This window comes from Scyliorhinus torazame, chromosome 3 (genome assembly GCF_047496885.1).
Source record: "Scyliorhinus torazame isolate Kashiwa2021f chromosome 3, sScyTor2.1, whole genome shotgun sequence".
NCBI classification, from domain to species: domain Eukaryota; kingdom Metazoa; phylum Chordata; class Chondrichthyes; order Carcharhiniformes; family Scyliorhinidae; genus Scyliorhinus; species Scyliorhinus torazame.
The window spans coordinates 236,263,699-236,288,972 of record NC_092709.1 but is presented as its reverse complement, the minus strand read 5'-3'; the positions used below and the strand labels follow the sequence as shown (position 1 = coordinate 236,288,972).

The following is a 25,274-nucleotide window of genomic DNA, read 5'->3' as shown; positions in this document are numbered from 1 at the left end:
CGATGAAAGACTCCACACAGAGAGCGACGCAAGCCTCCACAGAGAGCTCGTTGACAGACTCCAGAATGGAAGCAATTAAAGACTCCAGAGTGACAACCGTGCAGGAAGAAGACTATGAAGGTTTATCCGCCTTAGCTGAGCAACTAGCAGCAGACTATGAAAGTCTACCAAGTTCACGTGAACAACAAAAAGACTATAAAAGTCTACCCAGTTTATTTGAGCCACCAGAAGAAGACTATGAAAATCTACCCAGATCATTTAACCAACAAGAAGACACTGAATGTCTACCCCCTGTATGTGAGAATAGTGACAATGTGACCACGATTGACAAGATCACAGCAAGACTGACAGATCTCAGCTCGTATGTACAGAAGCACTCAACAATCAAAGTGAAACTATTCTTGAGTCCAGTGAGCCCACGTCAATTAAAACCTCATCTACTCTAAACTACCCACAAGAAAATGAAATCTTGAAGATTTTGACCCCAGAAAAGGAGCACCAAGAAACCAAAGATGATTCAAATGAACCTGAAATGACTCCAAAAGAGAAGCACCAAGAAATCAATGATGATTCAAGTGAACCAGAAATGACTCCAGAAGAGGAGCACCAAGGAATCAAAGAGGAATCGCATCAACCACAAAGGAGTGATGTCACCAAGATCAATGCAACATCAGATCATTCTCACAATCCTCAGGAAGAAATGCTCAATGAAACATGAGATACCACAAAGGACACAGACACAAATAACTTTGAGAATGACTCGTATTATCCACATGGAACAGTCATTGAGAGCAACAAGAACAACAAAATCCACAAGAAGCACAACAGAAACAACAACAACAATAAAAGCTACAAGCACAACAATAAAAACTACAAGCGCAACAAAAACAACAACAAGAAGCATAACAAAGGCAACAACAGCAACAACAAGCATGACAAAAACAAGGACAACAAAACAACAAAAACAGAAACAACAAGCACGACAAAAACAACAAAAACAGCAACGGAAACAACAAAGACAGAAACGACAAAAACAACAACAATGAAACAACAACTTGTACGACATGGTACAACTCTGCACATGAAGGACAATGTAACAGCACAGTTCAAATCAATGGCAAGAGTACAAGCATACCATGGCATGACAACGAATCTCACGAATTCCCATTTGCTCCATTACAAACAATCAAATCAGCTTTCAAGGCAGAGGACATAGAACATAAAACGTAGAAAAATACAGCACAGAACAGGCTCTTCGGCCCACGATGCTGTGCCGAACCTTTGCCCTAGATTAAGAACAAATAAATCTACACCCCATCATTCTACCGTAATCCATGTACCTATCCAATAGCCGTTTGAAGGTCCCTAATGTTTCCGACTTAACTACTTCCACAGGCAGTGCATTCTATGCCCCCACTACTCTCTGGGTAAAGAACCTACCTCTGACATCCCCCCTATATCTTCCACCATTCACCTTAAATTTATGTCCCCTTGTAATGGTTTGTTCCACCCGGGGAAAAAGTCTCTGACTGTCTACTCTATCTATTCCCCTGATCATCTTATAAACTTCTATCAAGTCACCCCTCATCCTTGTCCGTTCTAATGAGAAAAGGCCCAGCACCCTCAACCTTTCCTCGTAAGACTTACTCTCCATTCCAGGCAACATCCTGGTAAATCTCCTTTGCACATTTTCCAAAGCTTCCACATCCTTCCTAAAATGAGGCGACCAGAACTGCACACAGTACTCCGAATGTGGCCTTACCAAGGTTTTGTACAGCTGCATCATCACCTCACGGCTCTTAAATTCAATCCCTCTGCTAATGAACGCTAGCACATCATAGGCCCTCTTCACAGCTCTATCCACTTGAGTGGCAACTTTTAAAGATCTATGAACATAGACCCCAAGATCTCTCTGCTCCTCCACATTGCCAAAAACCTTACCATTAACCCTGTATTCCGCATTCATATTTGTCCTTTCAAAATGGACAGCCTCACACTTTTCAGGGTTAAACTCCGTCTGCCACTTCTCAGCCCAGCTCTGCATCCTACCTATATCTCTTTGCAGCCGACAACAGCCCTCCTCACTATCCACAACTCCACCAATCTTCGTATCATCTGCAAATGTACTGACCCACACTTCAACTCCCTCATCCAAGTCATTAATGAAAATCACAAACAGCAGAGGACCCAGAACTGATCCCTGTGGTACGCCACTGGTAACTGGGCGCCAGGATGAATATTTGCCATCCACCACCACTCTCTGACTTCTATCGGTTAGCCAGTTCATTATCCAACTGGCCAAATTTCCCACTATCCCATGCCTCCTTACTTTCTGCATAAGACTACCATGGGGAACCTTATCAAATGCCTTCCTAAAATCCATGTACACTACATCCACTGCTTTACCTTCATCCACATGCTTGGTCACCTCCTCAAAGAATTCAATAAGACGTGTGAGACAAGACCTACCCCCCACAAATCCGTGCTGACTATCCCTAATCAAGCAGTGTCTTTCCAGATGCTCAGAAATCCTATCCCTCAGTACACTTTCCATTACTTTGCCGACCACCAAAGTAAGACTAACTGGCCTGTAATTCTCAGGGTTATCCCTATTCCCTTTTTTGAACAGGGGCAAGACATTTGCCACTCTCCAATCCCCTGGTACCACCCCTGTTGACAGTGAGGATGAAAAGATCATTGCCAACGGCTCTGCAATTTCATCTCTTGCTTCCCATAGAATCCTTGGATATATCCCGTCAGGCCCGGGGGACCTGTCTATCCTCATGTTTTTCAAAATGCCCAACACATATTCCTTCCTAACAAGTATCTCCTCGAGCTTACCAGTCTGTTTCGCACTGTCCTCTCCAACAATATGGCCCCTCTCATTCGTAAATATTGAAGAAAAGTACTCATTCAAGACCTCTCCTATCTCAATACAGAATCAATACCGCAAACACAGGAAAAAGTCCAGGTCAGACAACAAAGGTGACATCCAGAATCGCTGCCACTAGCATAGAGAAAAAGTCAAAATCAGACAACGAAAGTGATTCGGCCATTCGAACACCTCATGGTGACTTGTTGGTTACTTAAACACAAGAACACTGACAACGTTCACAAAGAAATGACAACATCAACTTCACCACATCAACAACAGAAGAAGAAAGCAACTCAACCAAACAAATTCATAAAGTTGGCCTTATAAATTTTTTAATTAAGATTGGACTCATAAATGTTAATTGGCTTTGTATAATCATCAATATCATCACAACTTGAACATATCATCATTTATCTACCTATTTCAAGCAAGAAAAAGAAAAACCTAAAAGACTAAATGTATTAACATTTGACTGATTAACTCATTGATTTTATGTAATTCATTTGCAAACTGCATCCATTATGTTTGTTCAATTTTCTTTACAACATACAGAAAATATGTAACACAAGAAAAAAAGGGGGGTGTAGTGATCTCTATATGTGCATGTACATAAGGGGTTAATGTGTAATCAGTAGCACCACATGATCACTAGAGGACCGGACCAACAGGGGTATAAAAGAAACCACATTGGGTCTCTCTACCTCTCTTTTGGATGGACTGTGACCAGGACAGGAGTATCAGATTAGCTCAGATGGTTAGTGCAGTTACTGTAGGTAGATCTTGTTAACCTTATCACGGGTATCAATGTTAAAGTAAAGAACTCACACAATTGTTGTTATAGTTACTCAATAAACCTTTTGTTACTACTGGACGAGTTTGAGTCTTCTTCATCGAGACTCAGAAGACCTCATCAGTAACCAAGGTTTGAGTAACACATATTACACTCCGTGGTATATCAAGACACACAGAGAAGTGTAATAAAAGATAATACAGGAGCGTAATAAAAGAGCTTCATTTAAGACCACTCCCAAGATACCACCTCTACTTACTGCAGTAATTGACTCCATAACTAATAGTGCAATGCATCCCCCTCTTTTGCCCCTACTGAGATTCTGTATCCTAGGATGTTAAGCAGCCTTTCCTGCCCCTCCCTCAACCAGATCTCCGTGATGGCTGCCGTATCATAATTCCATGATTCAACCCTCACCCTCAACTCATCCGTTTTACCTGTAATACCCCTGGCATTAAAGTAGAGGCCATTCAACCTTAACTTACTCCTTTGAAACTTCCTATCGCTGTATTCCCTCTGACTTGATTGTTTTTCTGTGATACACTGTGTCCCTATTCTGCGAACAGGCTGTGTCCCTTCCCCTGTCGAATTAGTTTAAACTCCTCCCAACAGCACAAGCAAACCCACTAGCAAGGATGTTATTCCTGCTCTTGTTCAGGTGTAGACCGTCCTGCTTGTGCAGATCCCACCTTCCCCAGAAACAGTCCCATGGTCCAGGAATCTAAAACCCTCCCTCCTACACCAACTCTTAAGCCATGCATTCAACTGCGCTATTCTCCTATTTCTATACTCGCTAGCGCGTGGCACTGGGGGTAATCCAGAGATTACAACCCGAGAAGTCCTGCTTTTTAGTCTACAGCCTAGCTGCCTGAATTCCTGATGTAAGATCTCATCCCTCTTTCTACCTATGTCATTGGTACCAATATGTACCATGGCCTCTGTCTTATCACCCTCTCCCTTCAGAATGCCTGCAGCCGTTCAGTGACCTCCTGGAGCCTGGCACCAGGGAGGCAACACACCATCCTAGAGTCACGTTGATGGCCACAGTAGCACCTATCTGCTCCCCTACAATTGAATCTCCTACCTCTATAGCCCTGCCATTCATCCATCTCCCCTCTTGTGCAGCTGATCCACCATGGTGCCATTAAGTTGGCTGCCACACTTTTGCTCTGTACAATCATTTCCCCCCAACAGTATCCAAAACGGTATATTTGTTAGAAAAGTGGATGGCCACAAGGGACCCCTACACTACCTGCCTACCTCTACTCTTCCTCATGGTCACGCATGCCCTCTCTGCCTGCTTAATCCCTACCTGTGGTTTGACCACCTTACTGAAGTGCTAGCCACGACCTGTTCAGCATTGCGGATGTTCCACAGTGAATCCACCCTCAGCTCCAGCTCCGAAATGCAGTTAGTCAGTAGCTGCAGTTAGACACCGTCCAAGTCACCTGGCTGCGAATCACTACTGGTACCTAGAGCCGTTCCTGTTGCCATGAACACCGAGAAGGGGAAGCAAGGTGGAGCAAGGGGGTGAGTACCCTCTCTACGCTTACCTCTCGGGTGGTGGGGGGGGGGGGGGGGGGGCCTTCAGGGGAGGTAGAGGTAGGGATTGACTCAGGTTGGTCTAGAGGGGCTCAGGTTGGAGGTTTTTCTCAGGATGGGGGCATGTGGCAAGTCTTCCCTCTGTAGCCTTGAAAACCTTTAAATTCTATTTCAGCGTGTCAATTTCAAAGATCTGTCAGATGAAGGTAAAAGACTTCCCTTTGATGTTTTGGAAACTTTTGTTGTGCTTCTTTCAGAGACAATTTCATTCCCCTTTAGCTTTCTGAAGCCTCTGAGCTTGCTGAGAAGCTTAAAAGTTTTGAACTGTATTTTTTTCATTCAATTTTAAGGTCGATTACCTTTTACAAGCCCCTTGATTAACTGGTCCAGACTATTTCAAAGGCGGGATTAGCTTTTTTTTGCTTTTATTGCCCTTCACAGTCCATTAACTCAAAGTGCTTCCTCTTTTGAGCAGGTGATGTTTCTAACTATAAATTTTCATACAGGCATTTTCTTGGTTCTGAAGTGCCTCCTGAAACTTGGCTAGGTGTCAGCGGAGAATCGTCGCGGGGGCCTCTTCAATGGCCGCCGACCGGCGCCACGTCGACCATGCATGCGTAATTGGTGGCTCGCGGGAACAGTGTTGGACCTGATGGCGGGTCTGACGCCCATTCTCCACCCCTGCACCGAGCCCAATTTCGGCACGGAGGCTCGGAGAATCCCACCCCAGGCTCTCTGACTGCTTTTTTAAAGACTGGATCTTTTTCAACCTCTGATGCTTGAACAGCATGCCAGCGCTGGAAGAGCCTTTCCATCAGAGAAGCAGCGGACACCACCCAGACATTGAAGTGCAAAGGTTCTTCAATGAGGACCATCTCGCAGCCACTGTTGGATTCACTGGGTAGGCGTGATGACGACGCCAGAGTGCTCAGTGACCTTTGTAGCTCTTGGGTGGTCAAAGACATGGCTGGACAATGCCCTGGCACTGCCCCGGCATGCTGGTGGTGCCAATCTGGCAGTAACAGATTGGCACTGCCAGGGATGCCAGGGGCAGTGCCTGATTGACAGTGTCATGGTGTGGGGCCTGAAGGGGGTCCTGATTGGGTGGGAGGTGCCTTGCCAGTGATTGGGTGGAGGGCTGAAGGGGTATTCTGAGATCGGGACATTGGGTATCCTGATCTCTGAGTATCTGGCCTTGCTGACTTCTTCAGGAACCACAATGTGAATCATCCCTGGCTCCAAATAAATTTCTATGTGTGTGTGAATTGTGATCTGGATCGCGCTGATCTTGCTGATGGGAATCATAGCTCATTTCCACCAGAGACCACACTTCGAAATATTTTGGGAGAGTTCGGCCCCTTGTATTATTTTCTAGTAAGATACATTTTTCTAGACCACTCTACATCCACCTCAATGTGTGAGAACATCTTATAACTACGCATATGTTGAGAATGTGTCACATGGTATATTTCCCGCCATGTGTCTAGTGCAATGCAGGGTGCCATGAGGTACCTATTTGTCCTGTGCAGTATTGATACTGATGTTCCAGGGCAATTTTAATTTTAGAAGGCTGATGCAAATCATCAAGATTATCAATTGTAAACATAAAGGCCCTTTGCTCAGAGATTGCCTGCAACGCTACACTAAAACTGGCCTAATAAATCTGCCTTAACCTTTCTCCTTACCTCCCACTGAGGCCAGAGAGCCACTCCAATTGATTCTAATGGCTCAAACCCCAGAAAGTCAGCGTGGTCCCAGGATCCATTCTTGCCGTCAACACAATGCAAGGACCCAAGAATTAGGGGCATGAGTTGGCCATTCAGTCCTGGTGTCAGCCCCGGCGTTCGATAAAGTCTTTGCTGATCTGATTGTGGTCTTAATTCCACTTTTCTGTCCCTCGATTCCTTTGTCAATCAAAAATCTAAGGAAGGCAGTGCAGGTGTCCCCTGCGGTCATCTCCCTGCAAATCAGATATACCGCTTTGGATACTGTTTGCAATGGGATGAGAGAAGAACTAGCTAAGGTAGACTGGGAGCAAAGACTTTATGGTGAAACAGTTGAGGAACAGTGGAGAACCTTCCAAGCGATTTTTCACAGTGCTCAGCAAAGGTTTATACCAACAAAAAGGAAGGACGGTAGAAAGAGGAAAAATTGACCATGGATATCTAAGGAAATAAGGGAGGGTATCAAATTGAAGGAAAAAGCATACAAAGTGGCAAATATTAGTGGGAGACTGGAGGACTGGGAAATCTTTAGGGGGCAACAGAAAGCTACTAAAAAAGCTATAAAGAAGAATAAGATAGATTATGAGAGTAAACTTACTCAGAATATAAAAAGAGATAGTAAAAGTTTCTACAAATATATAAAACAAAAAAGAGTGGCTAAGGTAAATATTGGTCCTTTAGAGGATGAGAAGGGAGATTTAATAATAGGAGATGAGGAAATGGCTGAGGAACTGAACAGGTTTTTTGGGTTGGTCTTCACAGTGGAAAACACAAATAACATGCCAGTGACTGATAGAAATGAGGCTATGACAGATGAGGACCTTGAGAGTTTTGTTATCACTAAGGAGGTAGTGATGGGCAAGCTAATGGGGCTAAAGGTAGACACGTCACCTGGCCCTGATGGAATGCATCCCAGAGTGCTAAAAGAGATGGCTAGGGAAATTGCAAATGCACAAGTGATAATTTACCAAAATTCACTAGACTCTGGGGTGGTCCCGGCGGATTGGAAATTAGCAAACGTGGCACCACTGTTTAAAAAAGGAGTTAGGCAGAAAGCGGGTAATTATAGACCAGTGAGCTTAACTTCGGTAGTAGGGAAGATGCTGTAATCTATCATCAAGGAAGAAATAACGAGGCATCTGGATGGAAATTGTACAGACACAGCATGGGTTCATAAAGGGCAGGTCGTGCCTAACTAATTTAGTGGAATTTTTTGAGGACATTACCAGTGCGGTAGATAACGGGGAGCCAATGGATGTGGTATATCTGGATTTCCAGAAAGTCTTTGACAAGGTGCCACACCAAAGGTTGCTGCATAAGATAAAGATGCATGGCATTAAGGGGAAAGTAGTAGCATGGATAGAGGATTGGTTAATTAATAGAAAGCAAAGAGTGGGGATTAATGGGTGTTTCTCTGGTTGGCAATCAGTAGCTCGTGGTGTCCCTCAGGGATCAGTGTTAGGCCCACAATTGTTCACAATTTACATTGATGATTTGGAGTTGGGGACCAAGGACAATGTGTCCAAGTTTGCAGACGACACTAAGATGAGTGGTAAAGCAAAAAGTGCAGAGGATACTGGAAGTCTGCAGAGGGATTTCAATTGGCTAAGTGGATCGGTTAGGGTCTGGCAGATGGAATACAATGTTGACAAATGTGAGGTTATTCATTTTGATAGGAATAATAGCAAAAGGGATTATTATTTAAATGATAAAATATTAAAACATGCTGCTGTGCAGAGAGACCTGGGTGTGCTAGTTCATGAGTCGCAAAAAGTTGGTTTACAGGTGCAACAGGTGATTAAGAAGGCAAATGGGATTAGATTATGACGAGAGGTTGAGTAGACTGGGACTGTACTCATTGGAGTTTAGAATTATGCTGGGGGATCTTATTGAAACATATAAAATTATGAAGGGAATAGATAGGATAGGTGCGGGCAGGTTGTTTCCACTGGTCGGGGAAAGCAGAACTAGGGGGCATAGCCTCAAAATAAGGGGAAGTAGATTTAGGACAGAGTTTAGGAGGAACCTCTTCACCCAAAGGGTTGTGAATCTCTGGAATTCCTTGCCCAGTGAAGCAGTTGAGGCTCCTTCTTTAAACGTTTTAAAGAAAAAGATAGATACCTTTCTAAAGAATAAAGGGATTCGGGGATATGGTGTACGGGCCGGAGAGTGGAGCTGAGTCCACAAAGATCAGCCATGATCTCATTAAATGGCGGAGCAGGCTCGAGGGGCCAGATGGCCTACTCCTGTTCCTAGTTCTTATGTTCTTATGAAACATGGAAGTCTGGCAATACCTGATTTAAGAAACATTAGAGAATGTAGGGGAAAATCCCACGAAGGGTTAACAGCAGCTGCCAGGAGAGGATTGTAAAATGCAGATAGCCTTGGTCAAACAGGCTTAGCAAACGAAACAAGCAGGTCTTTCAAGTCACAATCGAGTGAATTTTAGTATACAGCTAAAAGCAATGTTTTGCACCTCCTTTTGAAGTTCGGTCAGCAGATGGAAAAGAATGGATGAGGTTCAGTTGAATTAGGTGACAATTTTAGGTTGAAACTCAGGTGAATCTGGAAAGCTGGAGACAACGTGTCTACGAGAACACAAATTAGATCCAAATCAAAGTCAAAATTATGAGCTGGGGACACAATTTGATAATAATAAAACTATAGAAATGACAGGAATCAAAAGTCACACCACCTTTGAAATCAAAGCATTTTTGAACATCACAAAGGAAACAATGTAATCAGATCTATGAGCTGAGGTCATGCTCAAAATGAATACTTCGTCGTGTTAGAAAAATTTAGATTTAAGGTACCTTTTACAATCCAAGTGAAATAAAAGTTACTTTACAATAAAGTCGTAAAAAATAAATAACTTAGAAAGATACATAAACCCTGAGAAAGGGGTAGAGAAGCAGAGAAGGAACAAGAGAAGCAAGAAGAGTCAGCTTACAGTCAGCTCGGTCATGGGAAAGGGACAGAGCAAAGCAGCCGAGCTAAATCAGCTAATACATCTAAGGAAGACCAGAATTTGAAGAGGAGGCAGAGTCAGCTCAGAGTCAGCTCAGAGCCAGCTCTCACAGCTCGGTACATGGGAAAGATAGAGCATAGCAACCGAGCAGAACAGCGAATACATCTGAGGAAGACCAAAAGCTAAAGAAGAGTGATTGTCAAGGTGGACCTGAAGGTCTCTTCAACCAACCAGGAGAATCCAGAAGCAAGGTCTTTTTACTTTTCTGTAAAGATAGGGATTGCATCTTTTAAAAGAAAAAATATAACAATAAAATAACTTAAACGTTTTCACCTGAAACAGTGGTTATTACAAAGCCTACTTTACTTACTTAACAACGTAGGACCCAGGTTTCGATGCTACTAAGTGGTAAGTAGGTAAAATTCTCTGTGAAGGTATGGGTTATACCGGGGGATAACTTGAAAACATAGTTTGACCTGAATAGCACCCACCTAAGGCTGCACAGGAGTCAGGGAGTGAGAATCCCTGTTCACCATTTAGAATGTCGGCCCTTCTTGGTAGAGGGGGAATTCTAAGAATAGTAGTGAGTTTTTAAACTTCAACCCGGTGGGGTTAAATTTGAGGAATTATATAAGAGGCTCTATGCATCGGAGCCCTGGCCGGGGGAGAGGGAATGTGGCGATTCCTAGACGGGTTTGAGTTCCCCAAGGTAGAGGAGGACCTGGTAGAGGGGCTGGGGGACCCCATTGGTGGACGTAATGGAGGGCATGGGGGCGATGCAGGCAGGGAAGGCCCCGGGCCCGGATGGGTTCCCAGTGGAATTCTGCAAGAAGTTCTCTGGGGATCGGGGACCCCTGCTTGTAAGGCCATATAATGAGGCGAGGGACAGGGGGGAGCTTCCCCCTGATTTATCGCAGGCTACGATATCCTTAATTATGAAGAAGGATAAAGTCCAAGAGCAGTGCGGGTCCTACCGTCCGATATCACTGCTGAATGTGAATGCCAAACTGCTGGCGACAATCTTGACCTCGCAGATTGAGGACTGTGTCCCGGGGGTGATAGGGGAGGACCAGACACGGTTCGTAAAGTGGAGACATTTGTCGGTTAATGTTAGGCAGTTGTTAAACGCATCAATGATGTCCCTGGAGAGACAGGAGGTGGAGGTGGCGGTCGCCATGGACATAGAGAGGGCATTCAACTGGGTGGTGGGAGTATCTGAGGGAAGTGCTGGGACGGTTCGGGTTCGGGCAAGGGCTCAAGGACTGATCCGATTGCTGTCCAGGGCGCTGGTAGCGAGTGCAACGATGAATCGGGTGAGTTTGGGGTACTGCGGGCCAAACCTGGGACAAGGCAGGGGTGCCCACTCTCCCCATTGCTTTTTGCCTTGGCAATAGAGCCACTGGCAATGGCGCCTAGAATGTCAAGGAGTTGGAGAGAGATAGTGCGGGGGCGGGGTTGGAGCACAGGGTCTCGTTATATGTGGACAATCTGCTGCTTTACATATCGGATCCACTGGGAGGCCTTGGGGGATATCATGAATATTTTAGGGGAATTTAGACGGTTTTCCGGATTTAAGCTAAACATGGGGAAGATTGAGATCTTCCCACTCCACAGGAGAGGAGTTTGGGTGAGCTGCCATTTAAAGTGGTGGGGGTGAGATTTAGGTCTCTGGGCATCCAGGTGGCGCGGAGATGGGATCAACTACATCAATTGAATTTGGAGCGGTTGGTGGAAAAGATGAGGGGGGATTTCAAGAGGTGGGACGGCTACCGTTATCACTGGCGGGACGGGTGCAGTCAGTGAAAATGACGGTACCCCCGAGGCTCTTATTTGTTTTTCAGAACCTCCTGATCTTTATTCCAAAGTTTACTTCAGGAAAATTAATGCTCTGATTTTGGGGTTTGTGTGGGCGAGGAAATCTCCAAGGGTAAAGAAGGTGCTGCTGGAGAGGGGGCGCTGGGCGAGCGGGCTGGTTTTGCCAAACATAGTGAACTACTACTGGCCGGTGAATATAGCCATGGTTAGGAAGTGTTTGGTAAGGGAGGGGTGGGTATCGGAGCGGATGAAGGCAGCTTCTTGTGAGGGCACAATTTGATGGCGCCTCTGCAGTTCTCGCCAACCAAGTACTCCACGAGCCCAGTGGTGGCGGCGGCACTGCGGGTGTGGGGACAGTGGAGGCAGCATCGGAGGTTAGAGGGCGCCTCAGTGTGGGCACCGATCTGTGGGAATCATAGATTTGCACCAGGGGGCTTAGAGGCTAGGATTTGGGGGTGGTGATGGTGGGGATTGAGTGGTTTGGGAACATTTTGTTCGGCAGCTTTTCAGGTTTAATGGAATTGGAGGAGTACGAGCTGTCCAGTGGGAACGGGTTCCAGTTCTTGCAGGTGCAGGATTATGCGAGGAAGCAGGTGCTGTCCTTTCCCGATCTGCCGCCCCACGGGCTCCAGGATAAGGTAGTATCAAAAGCAGGAGTGGGTGAGGATAAGGTGTCCGAGATTTACAAGGAGTTGATGGACTGGGAGGGAACCCTGGTAGGAGAAGTTAAACAGAAGTGGGAGGAGGAGTTGGGGGTGGAAATGGAGGCTGGGTTGTGGCTGGAGGCTTTGAGGAGGGTGAATACAGCCTCATTATGTGCCAAGCCTTATTCGGTTTAAGATAGTTCACAGGGTGCATATGACGGTGGCCAGGATGAGGGGGTAGAGAACAGGTGTGGGCAGTGCGTGGGATGGGGGGTCCGTGAGCCATGTCCACATGTTTTGGACGTGTCTGAAGCTGGAGGGATTCTGGCGGGGGTTCATTTACGTTATGTCTGAGGTGCTGAAGGTGAAGGTGGCCCCGAGCCCAGAAGTGGCGATTTACGGAGTGTCGGAAGATCTGGGAGTCCAGGGGGTGAGAGAGGCCGATGTCTTGACCTTTGCCTCCCAGGCAACCCGGAGACGGATCTTGTTGGAATGGAGGGACTCGGGGCCCTAAAAGCCGGGGGTGTGGGTGAGTGACCTGGCGGAGTACCTTCGGCTCGACAAAATTAAGTTCACCTTTCGAGGATCAGTGGATGGGTTTGCCCGGAGCTGGAAACCGTTTATCGACTTCTTCAAGGGCAGTTAAGATATCAGCGGAGAGGGGGAGGGGCAGGTAAGGGGGTTAAAATGGGGGAGGCAGGTTGGGTGGAAGGGGGCGGCACGGAGGATAGGGCAGTTTGGTGTTCTTTATTTATTTGTTATGAGGTTTCTTGTTTGTTCTCATTCTGATTTTGGCTGTGTTCAATGTATATACAAAATGCCTCAATAAAAATATTTTTTAAAAAGGGGGGGAGGTGGCCTCCCTGAGTTCGCCTGTGCTGGGCTGCATTGTGGTCTTCGGGGACTCTTTCGCTGATGGTCCCAAACAGCTCCAGCCAGCAGATGTTTCAACAAAGTTTTCCAAGTAGGAAAGTGCACTTTGAACTCTTGTAATTCCAGCAAGCCATCACTTTCAAACGCTTGATTCTTTTTACTCTTGTGGGTGAGTCCAGAACTCAGACACTGTTTTTAAAATTAGGAGATGCCCTTTTAGGACACATATGGGAATTATTGTCTCTCAGATAGTTGTCTGACTTTGGAACTCTCCGCCTCAGAAGGCAGTGGAGGTGGGGTAATAGAATATTTTTCATGTGGAGGTAGATAGATTCTATCAAAGGTTATCGGGGGTTGGTGGGAATGAGGAATATAAAACACAAACAGATCAACCATGATCTTATTTAATGGCGGAGCAGGTTCGAGGGGCCGAATGGCATACTTCTGCTTCTATATCCTCTGTTCTTATGTTTTACGATAACTACTCACCATCTACAAACGCTTTCTCAGTCGAATTGGGTTCATTCATCCAGTGCACAGGCCCACTGCACTGATTACTGTCTGACTCTGCCACACACCATTCAACTATGTATCTATTTACAGTTGTGTTTGGAGCCTTCCATTCCACCATCAATTGCTCATTATGTGGGGCAGCGTGAACCTGTAGTACAGGTGGGAGTTCTATAATCAAACAAACACATTTAACATTAGAAAATTATCTTAATTATAATAATAATCTTTATTGTCCCAAGTAGGTTTACATTAACACCGCAATGAAGTTACTGTGAAAAGCCCCTAGTCACCACATTTCGGTGCCGGTTCAGGTACATACAGGGAGAATTCAGAATGTCCAATTCACCTAACAGCACGCCTTTTGGGTCTTGTGGGAGGAAACCAGAGCACCCGGAGGAAACCCACGCAGACACGGGGAGAGCCAAGTTGACATTTGAACAATTGCTTGTACATCCACACTGGATTTATGTTCCTCCCAATGCCTCATTTAAATAATTTATTACTTTCCTGCAATAATTTTGGCCAGAGTCAGCTGGATCTGATTATGCCTGGTCCCGGCCTGTGTCCTCGAGCTTCTGGAATGGTTCAGTGAAGTTGGAGCCTGTATCTAGGCCTACAAGGTCATCAGAAATGGGTCATGGCAGGGACTCCTCACTTAAGGAGTTCCCAAGCCTTAGGCTTTCAAAGGGCACATGACCTCCGGAGGATAGCTGATCAGACCCAACATCACAGGCCCGCGAGCAGTCGTAAGGACCCCAGGGACGTTCAGACTGGGATCAAGGCCTGAACCCCACAGAAAAGACAAAGACACCTTTAGGGTCCTTCTGGTAACCCAGCACCACCACCCGCCCCACCCACCTGTGCCCTCCCCCATCAGACTTTCGAGAAGTGCTGCCGTGACAGAAATCAGAAGTCAAACCTGTTCCCATTTCTCAGGCACATTTCAACAGAAATGAATGGACAGCTATCAAGTCATCCAGGGGCACTAAACTAATTGTAGCACAGAGTGGAGATTAATCTCTGACAATGTTTAGTCAGTATTGCACAACTTTACACTCCCTTTATAAATGGAATCATCAATTGGCGTCTTTTATTTGTTACACCTACCTTCTGGATTTGCTGGGGGCACTATCAGCTTAGACTCAGGGGAGTTCCCAACTGAGTTGTAGGCAGCAATCGTTATCATGTAGGATTCTCCAGAAAGAACACGACTATACTCTAGATCCATACTGTTGATCCATGCTACTGTCTGACTTTTCCTTTCTTTTATCTGCAGTTGGTATCCTAAAATGATTCCATTAGCATCAGATGTGCTTAGTTCCTGCGTGTTTAAATTTAAATTATATTTAAATAGTATATTTTTATTTAATCTGTACATCTGTTGAATGAATAAGCATCAGATAAATTAAAAGTATTATAGAGTCCGATACAGGCAGACTAAGACACAGGGAAGACATGGAAGCACTGGCAGCAGGGCAAAAAAGGGCCATGAATACCAGGAGTTCAAGTTGGTGTCATAAGAACATAAGAACTAGGAGCAGGAGTAGGCCATCTGGCCCCTCAAGCCTGCTCCACCATTCAATTAGATCATGGCTGATCTTTTGTGGACTCAGCTCCACTTTCCGGCCCGAACACCATAACCCTTAATCCCTTTATTCTTCAAAAAATTATCTATCTTTATCTTAAAAACATTTAATGAAGGAGCCTCAACCGCTTCATTGGGCAAGGAATTCCATAGATTCACAACCCTTTGGGTGAAGAAGTTCCTCCTAAACTCAGTCCTAAATCTACTTCCCCGTATTTTGAGGCTATGCCTACTGGTTCTGCTTTCACCCACCAGTGGAAACAACCTGCCCACATCTAACCTATCTATTCCCTTCATAATTTTATATGTTTCTATAAGTTCCCCCCGCATCCTTCTAAGTTCCAACGAGTACAGTCCCAGTCTACGCAACCTCTCCTCGTAATCCAACCCCTTCAGCTCTGGGATTAACCTAGTGAATCCCCTCTGCACACCCTCCAGTGCCAGTACGTCCTTTCTCAAGTAAGGAGACCAAAACTGAACACAATATTCCATGTGTGGCCTCACTAACACCTTATACAATTGCAGCAGAACCTCCCTAGTCTTAAACTCCATCCCTCTAGCAATGAAGGACAACATTCCATTTGCCTTCTTAATCACCTGTTGCACCTGTAAACCAACTTTTGCGACTCATGAACTAGCACACCCAGGTCTCTCTGCACAGCAGCATGTTTTAATATTTTCTCATTTAACTAATAATCCCTTTTGCTGTTATTCCTACCAAAATGGATAACCTCACATTTGTCAACATTGTATTCCAGCTGCCAGACCCTAGCCCATTCACTTAGCCTATCCAAATCCCTCTGCAGACTTCCAGTATCCTCTGCACTTTTTGCTTTACCACTCATCTTAGTGTCATCTGCAAACTTGGACACATTGCCCTTGGTCCTCAGCTCCAAATCATCTATGTAACTTGTGAACAATTGTGGGCCCAACACTGATCCCTGAGGGACACCACTAGCTACTGATTGCCAACCAGAGAAACACCCATTAATCCCCACTCTTTGCTTTCTATGAATTAACCAAACCTCTATCCATGCTTCTACTTTACCCATAATGCCATGCATCTTTATCTTATGCAGCAACCTTTTGTGTGGCACCTTGTCAAAGGCTTTCTGGATATCCAGATATACCACATCCATTGGCTCCCTGTTATCTACCGCACTGGTAATGTCCTCAAAAAATTCCACTAAATTAGTTAGGCACGACCTGCCCTTTATGAACCCATGCTGCGTCTGCCCAATGGGACAATTTCCATCCAGATGCCTCGCTATTTCTTCCTTGATGATAGATTCCAGCATCTTCCCTACTACTGAAGTTAAGCTCACTGGCCTATAATTACCCACTTTCTGCCTACCTCCTTTTTTAAACAGTGGTGTCACGTTTGCTAATTTCCAATCCGCCGGGACCAGCCCAGTGTCTAGTGAATTTTGGTAAATTATCACTAGTGCATTTGCAATTTCCCTAGCCATCTCTTTTAGCACTCTGGGATGCATTCCATCAGGGCCAGGAGATTTGTCTACCTTTAACCCCATTAGCTTGAAATGAAATGAAATGAAAATCGCTTATTGTCACAAGTAGGCCCATCACTACCTCCTTAGTGATAACAATCCTCTCAAGGTCCTCACCTGTCATAGCCTCATTTCCATCAGTCACTGGCATGTTATTTGTGGCTTCCACTGTGAAGTCCGACCCAGAAAACCTGTTCAGTTCCTCAGCCATTTCTTCATCTCCCATTATTAAATCTCCCTTCTCATCCTCTCAAGGACCAATATTTACCTTAGCCACTCTTTTTTGTTTTATATATTTGTAGAAACTTTTACTATCTATTTTTATATTCTGAGCAAGTTTACTCTCAGAATCTATCTTACTCTTCATTGTAGCTTTTTTAGTAGCTTTCTGTTGCCCCCTAAAGATTTTCCAGCCCTCTAGTCTCCCACTAATCTTTGCTACCTTGTACGCTTTTTCCTTCAATTTGATACTCTCCCTTATTTCCTTAGATATCCATGGTCGATTTTCCCTCTTTCTACCGTCCTTCCTTTTTGTTGGTATAAACCTTTGCTGAGCACTGTGAAAAATCGCTTGGAAGGTTCTCCACTGTTCCTCAACTGTTTCACCATAAAGTCTTTGCTCCCAGTCTACCTTAGCTAGTTCTCCTCTCATCCCATTGTAATCTCCTTTGTTTAAGCACAAAACACTAGTGTTTGATTTTACCTTCTCACCCTCCATCTGTATTTTAAATTCCACCATGGGGTGGTAGGGGAAGGATGCCGCCATGCTCGGGGGGGGGGGGGGGAAGGAGCAGGGGGTGGAGGAAGGAGTGGGGAAAGGAGGAGGGGGTGGGGAAAGGAGGAGAGGGTGGAGGAAGGAGGAAGGAGGAGGGGGGGTGAGGAAGGAGGAGGGGGGTGGGGAAAGGAGGAGGAGGTGGGGAAAGGAAGAGGGGGTGGAAGAAGGAGTGGGGCAAGGAGGAGGGGCTGGGGGAAATCATGCCGCCATGCTGTGACGGTGGGGGCGGGGGGTGAGGGCGGGCAAGGTTACCCGCGGGAGTAACATGCCAGCAGGCCTGCCATGGCAGGACGGTGGCGAAGACACGCTTCCAAGTGCAGGTCATGGAGATGGGCTGAGGCCAGTAGCGCCGCAACGAGAAGGGATGGAGTGAAATGGGCGGTGGACGGATACTGTGGGCAGGATGAAGGTTGTATGCGTGTCTGCAGCGAAACCAGGCAGCGGTGGCACCCATGGGCCCTGGCTGCCGAGGTGTCAAAGCGCCATCGTTAAACATGTTGTCTCCCCCCCCCCCCCCCCCCCCCCCCCCCCCCCCCCCCCGCCTTTGTGTAGTTCGCATGTATGCGCACCAGCCAGCTATATTTGCCGCCGTGGCGGGAGCGGCTGCCCTGCAGGTAGCCATTCGGCGCCGCTGACATAGGCGACTCAGAGCAGCTGCTGGAGCGGTGGCTGCAGCAGAGGGACTGGCTGCAGAGGGTCCAGTGCGAGCCGCTCATGCTGCAGGCCCTCCCGCCTGACAGGTGCAGGAGGAGGTGGAGGGGTACGATGACCACCAAATCGTTGGGCAAGCAGAGGACGAGGATTCGGTTCCTGATGGGGCGCAAAGGGAGGAACAGGAGCATGTGGTGGTGCCAAGGCGCCGGAGGCGCCCCATGTGGCCTCAAGTGTACAGGGACTGCATGTCGTTCCAGGACCTTCCGGATACGGCATGCAGGAGGAGACTCCGATTGAGTCGGGAGACCGTGGCACATATAGGCCACCTCATGGCGCACCTGGCACCACGTGGAACGGGGGGAGGACATGCTATCCCGGTGACGGTCCAAGGTCACGGTCGCCCTCAATTTCTTCACCACGGGGTCCTTCCAGGCGCCGAGCGGGGACCTGTCTGGAATCTTGCAGGCATCTTCCCGCACCAGTGCATCCGGGCCGTCACCGCGCCTGCATGCCATCGCCGACAGATACATAAATTTTCCGGAGGACCACGCACACCAGGCTGACTGGGCAGCAGTATGCTCCTCCGTGGCTGGGATGCCAATGGTCCAGCGGGCGATTGATGGGGTGCACATCGGAATGCGTCCACCCTCGGATAACAGGGATGTTTTCCTGAACAAGAAGGCAAACTACTCGATGAGCATTCAGGTGGTCTGCGACCATCGCATGAAGATAATGCACGTGTGTGCCCAATACCCTGGCAGCGTGCATGATGCTTTCATACTGGCTCATTCTTTCATCTCCGCTATTTGTGAGGGTCCCCCCCCCCCACCCCCGGCCGAGGGGCTGGTTGCTGGGTGACAGGTGTTACCCGTTGTGGTCGTGGCTGATGACATGTATATGGAGGCCACAGACCAACACGGAGACCCGCTATAATGAGGCCCATGCAGCAACCAGGGGTGTTGTGGAGAGGTGCTTTGGTCTCCTGAAGGTGGGATTCCGGTGCCTGGACTCGTCTGGAGGGGCCCTGCAGTACCACCCCGACAGGGTCGGGTGCATAGTTGTGGTCTGCTGTGTGTTGCACAACTTTTCCCAACAGAGGTGCGATGGCCTGGAGGAGGATGCACAGGGGGAGCCCGATGAGGGCAACGCCTCTGCACATGAGGAGGAGGAGGATGGGGGGGTGGGGGGTGCACAGACACGCCCTGGGGGCGGGATATGGCCAGGAAGCTGCGCGATGCCACCGGCTTGGCGAGCGTGCACACGAGGCGTTGATCGCCGCACGTTTCACTAACTAGGGAGTGGGCATCGCTGAGCAAGGTACTTGCGCCCGGATCGCGCATAACCGCACCACCCAGCACCCCCCACTTCCCGCACCATCGCACAACCCTACCGCCCACACCACCACTTTCACAGCACCTTACACCTGTGGCACCTCGTGAATGTTTTAACACAGTTGCTTGTGTCAGCGGGTGTGATCAGTGCCATGTTGAATGATGGCAACCCGCTCTGCGATGAGATGTGAGCTCCGGATCACTAGACAATATCTGACTCATGGTTATATCTGAGCCCTCCACCTCGGTGGTCCCTGTATGCATCACGGACAATCCACCACATGGCCATGTGGGGCAGCTGGCATTGGTGTACTGAGGGCGATGGGGTGTTGGGGGGGGGATGAAACACACACCCGGCCTCACCATTGTCCAGAACTTCGACTCCCAGCGTCACTCGGTCCCCCTCAGGCACCGGACATAGCACAGAGGCATCTAGTTTTGGTGTAACAGTGACTTTAATCATGACATTCACATACAAGTGCCCTAGCCCCTACAACTAAGATGTGCCCTGAACCCGTGCCATCTTACTACGTGTCTAACTTCTTGGCCTTACGGGCCCTACCACTACGTCTTGGTGTTTCCGCAGACGGTACAGCAGGAGTGGAGGCGGACTGCTTCGACTCCTGCCCTGCGACGTTGGTCCCCGTCGGCGTGAGTTTCCTGGGGTGTCCCGACTTGGATGGGCCAGGCTGCTCAGCGGGTGTGCTGGATGGCGTGGTGCCACCCTGCTCTGCCCGCTGCCCACCAGATGCACCCAGGACGGAACGGGGTGAGTCCGAGTGCTCCGGGACCTCCCTTGTAGAGATAAATTGGGAAGTACTAAAATGGCTATACATGATGTAGATGTGGGAAATGCTGTTCCAGTCATACAACATCCATATAGACTTAACCCTCTAAAATTGGCACAGATTAACAAAGAGATTAAGAATATGCTTTAAAATGGCATAATTGAAGTGGGTTGCAGCCAATGAAGCTCACCCATAGTGATGGTACCTAAACCAGACGGTACCCACCGTTTGTGTGTGGACTATAGAAAGGTTAATGCAGTAACAAGAATGGACTCTTATCCTATCCAACGTTTGGAGGATTGCATTGAGAAAGTGGGACAATCAGCTTTTATTTCCAAACTGGATTTACTTAAAGGTTACTGGCAGGTACCTTTATCCGAAAGGGTGAAAGACATTTCAGCTTTTGTGACTCCAGATGGTATATACCAATTCAAAGTTATGCCATTTGGCATGAAAAACGCACCAGCCACATTTCAACGGTTAACTAACAAAATCGTTTCAGGATTACCCAATTGTGCGGTATACATCGACGATCAGGTAATTTTCAGCCAGACATGGACAGAACATTTAAAACATCTGATGGAGTTATTCGATTGACTTCAGGAGGCGGGTTTGGTGATAAACCTAGCTAAAAGTGAATTTGGAAAAGCCCAAGTCACTTTCCTTGGCCATACAATTGGACAGGGTCGAATTGTCACACGGGATGTGAAACCAACAGTTATTTAGGAGTTTCCGATACCCTCAAGACGAAGGGAAATAATGCAATTTCTTGGCAGGAGTGGATTTGATCGAACATTTGTGCAAAATCTTTGTAGCCTGGTTGCTCCACTGATGGACTTGCTGACGAAATGTCAAAAATTTCAGTGGACAGCGGAGTGTCAACAGGCATTTGACTGCTTGAAAGCTGTGATAACCAATGCTCCTGTGTTGGAGAATTAAAAGGGACCCTGTGGTCAGATTGAACTAAAGCATCTGACTTTAAAGAGACATGCCGAGGCAGAGAGAAATGAGTGGATCGTGCAGAGGCCTTCTTGTTCAAAGAGACTGTTAATCAAGAGGGATTCCAGTTGGAGGAAGAAAAAAAAAATGGACTATATTATTATACCTGTTTGCGTGTGTTGGTTTTTTGAAACAAAAATGTATATTTACTGTTTGCATTTCTTAAGGGATAGTGAAAAGGTGAAAAATGAAACCATCTTGAAGTTGATGGGTTTTTTTTCTTGGGGGGCGGTGCCATGTGAGAGTACCTTTAAGAAATGGATGTTTTTTATAGAATAACTGTAGTGGGTGTACCTTTAAGAAATAGGTGTTTATTACTGCAGTGATGTCAGAGTGTGGGTGGAGCTGGGCTGTCTGTCAGCTTTTAGTTTCAGTTTGAGAAAAGCTTGGGTGTGTCTGTGTTTTTTTGGTTTTGTTTCAGTGTTGGAGCTGCAGCCAGCCAGAGAATGTGTAATGTTGTTCTCTCTGCCATGTAAAAACTAACTCTTGATCATTTGGTGAATTCAGAGTGATAACTGTTCTCAGTAGTGAATTTAAACCTGATGTGCTTCTGTTAAAACCTTTTTTTAAAAGTCTGATGGATGTTAAAAGGAAAGCTTAAGGATTACTTAGTGTTGTATTCTTTGGGGGTTGTATTTGAATTAATGGTTGCTAAGATGTTCACTGGATGTTTTAAAAAGGTTAACTTGAGTTCATAGAATAAACATTGTTTTGCTTAAAAAAATACTTTTCGATTTCTACTGTACCACAATTGTAGAGTGGGCCGTGTGCTCCCCATACCACAATCTAGTAAAAGTCGTGGGTCAGGTGAACTCCATGATACACTTTGGGGTTCTCTAAACCCTGGCCCATAACATTGGCAAGAGGAGCTTCTTCCCACAAAGAATAATTAATACTTAGATTGGATTTTCAGAGTGCTAGAGTTGAAAAACCTGGATTCATTTAAGATTCAATTGGATGCATCAATGGGGGTGTTGGATGGGGTGGATGATGTAGGGTTGTTCTGGAAGAATATACTAAGGTGTACTGAATTATATTCCTCATTGATAAGTATCTTGTGATCTTGTGATTGTAAAATCGTCAAATAAAAGCAAGTAGTCTGTGTGGTCAGTGCTAAAATGTAGATTTGGATGTAGATATGGCATTACCGTTGCTGAATTCACCACCATCAACATCCTGAGGGCTATCATTGACCAGAAGCTGAACTGGACTAGCCATATCACTACTGTGGCTACCAGGTTAGAGCCCTGAAATCCTGCAGGGTAACTCACTTCGCGACTCCCCAAAGACTGTCCACAATCTATAAGGCACAAGTCTGGCATGTGATTTGATTTCTCTCCGCTAGCCTGGAAAGTGCAGCTCCAACAACACTCAAGAAGTTCGACAGCAACCAGGACAAAGCAGCCCACTTGATCGACACCCCACCCACGACCATGAACATTCACTCCCTCCACCATTGATGTACTGTAGGAGCAGTGTGCACTGCAGAAACTCAGCAATGTTTCTTTGACAGCACCTTCCAAACCCGTAACATAGAAATATAGTGAATAGGAACAGGAGTAGGCCATTTGGCTCATTGAACCTGCTCCACCATTCAATGTGATCATGGCTGATTCTCTATCTCAACACTATACTCCCGCGCTCTCCCCATACCTTTGATGCCTTTAGTGACTAGAAATACCACCTCTACCACCCAGAAGGTCAAGGGCAGCCGATGCATGGGAACACCACCACCTGCAAGTTCCCTTCCAAGCTACACACTATCCTGACTTAGAAATATATCACCATTCCTTCACTGTCATAGAATCATTGAATCGTAGGATAAAAATCCTGGAACTCTCTCCATAACAGCTCTGTAAGTGAACCTCCACCGCATGGACTGCAGCGCTTCAAGAAGACAGCCTTCAAATGGTGCCAAGGTCTTTCCCATGCACCTAATGGGGCAGATGGAGTCTCGGTTTAACTTCTTATCTGAAAGATGAAATTTCCAACAGTGCAGTCTGTCCATCTCTTAGTAATGCACTAGTGTAATGGCCTAGATTACATGCTCAACTGGGGATTGAAGCTCACTAAATTCTGTATCGCAGACAAGACAGGCTACCGCTGAGAGCCAGTCAACATTTCAATGGTTCATTTAAAGAACCAACAACTTTTAATTAACCAGCTTAATTTTATCTCTGAATCTATATTAAGGATTAAAGCTACTGAATCATTAGAAGAAGATCTCATGTAACCTCCAGGGGTTAACTCATTGACCACTTTAAGGAGATATGGTTTGTTGATAAGTAAGTGCACCATTAAGACCCTTGCAGGTTTTTATCCAAAAATAATCTGATGTTACTGTTTAAAGAAACCCATTGCCGCATTAAGTTTGCAAGCTACAAAAACCGATGTCGTCATTACCTTCCACATGATGAGTACTGGTCTACTTTGTGAATTTGGATTTTTATTTACGATCCAAAGGTCTGGCCCTTGAGCTGGCTCTAGGATTAAGAAGCATAAGAGAAGAAGAATATTTTCAATAAAATGTTAAGAGGCATGAATTATAAAATAATTTGTATATACAGCACACAGGTGTTAAAGTGAGGGGGGCCACTTGTGTTCCTGCCTTGACTGCCATGAGTGTACAATGAAAATTTAGGCGGATGATTTTCTGACCAAAATTTTAAATGACGGAAAAGGCAAATGGAGCATGGGTTTGAATTTCTGAAATGTGTAAGCAGCAGATGTGTATCGCTGTCAGGACTGCAAAATCAGGAAATAATCTCCAGGGTGAGTTAAGGCCATGGGAAAGTTTGAAAACTATGGGATGGCTTTGAGCACAATCAGTATCATGTTTTTATCTGAAAACCAACACAAGCAAGGCTAAGTAACATCTCCATCCTTATTCCACTTCCATTGTATTACAGCCGCTCACACTCGAGTGCTTTTCTGGGCTGTCTTTGAAGCAAGCAGCAGCATTTGCATAATTCAGAGAATAATACCCATGACCCACCAGACATTGTTGTCTTTTACCTTACAAAGCCTGATTTATATTTATATTGCCCCTTTAATATAATTTATATTTATGTTGCCCCATTAATATAATGAAATATCCCAAGGTGCTTCACAAGAGCGTTATAAAGCAATATTTGACATAGAGACACACAGATGTTATTAGGTCAGGTGACCAAGAGCGAGATTCTCTGGCCTCCATGTGGCGTGTTTTCTGGTAATGGGAGGCAACACGTTGTTGGCTATTGGTGAGATCTTCTGGTCTCCCCTGCTGTCAATGGGATTTCACAGTTAATCCACCCGACGCCTCTGGGAAACCTGCCGCAGCCGAACAGCCGGAAGACCTCATCCCAGAGGTTTGGTCAAAGAGGTTGGTTTTTAGGAGTGTCTTAAAGGAGGGAAAGGAAGCGAGGCAGAAAGGGGTGGGGTGTCCCAGAACTTAGTGCCTTGCCAGCTGAAAGTACAGCTAGAAATGTTGGGATGATTAAAATCAGTGTTGTTCAACAGCATTAGAGGAGCACAGATGCCTCGGAGAGTCGTCGAGCTGGAGATAATTAAAGATATAGGGAGGGGAAAGGCCATCGAGCAATTTGAAAACAAGGATGAGAATGTTTAAACCAGACCTTTGCTTAACTGTGACCTGATGTTGGTCAGTGAGGGCAGGGGTAAGGGATGAACGAGGGTTGGCGTGAGTTTTGAATGACCTCAAGTTTACATACGGTAGAACCTGGGAGACATGCCAGGAATGTGTTGGAATAATCAAAACTAAAGGTAACAAAGGCATAGACAAGAGTCTAAGCACTGCTGAGCTGAGTCGGGCAATGTTATGGAGGTTTAAATAAGTGGCTTTAGCGATGTTGCAGATCAGTGGTCAGAAGTTCAAATTGGGGTCAAAT

General features: G+C 46.2%; 1 protein-coding gene across 1 annotated transcript in view; it reads right to left on the bottom strand.

Annotated features, from left to right (window-relative positions):
• LOC140409585 (interleukin-6 receptor subunit beta-like) overlaps positions 1 to 25,274 on the bottom strand; it is an 83,599-nt gene that overhangs the window by 20,535 nt on the left and 37,790 nt on the right. Inside the window, exons 8-10 of the mRNA XM_072497950.1 lie at positions 23,788 to 23,867; positions 14,852 to 15,065; positions 13,721 to 13,912 (exon numbers count right to left, since the gene is read on the bottom strand). Of these exons, the coding sequence (XP_072354051.1) occupies positions 13,721 to 13,912; positions 14,852 to 15,065; positions 23,788 to 23,867 (486 nt within the window). The remainder of the gene's footprint in view (positions 1 to 13,720; positions 13,913 to 14,851; positions 15,066 to 23,787; positions 23,868 to 25,274) is intronic.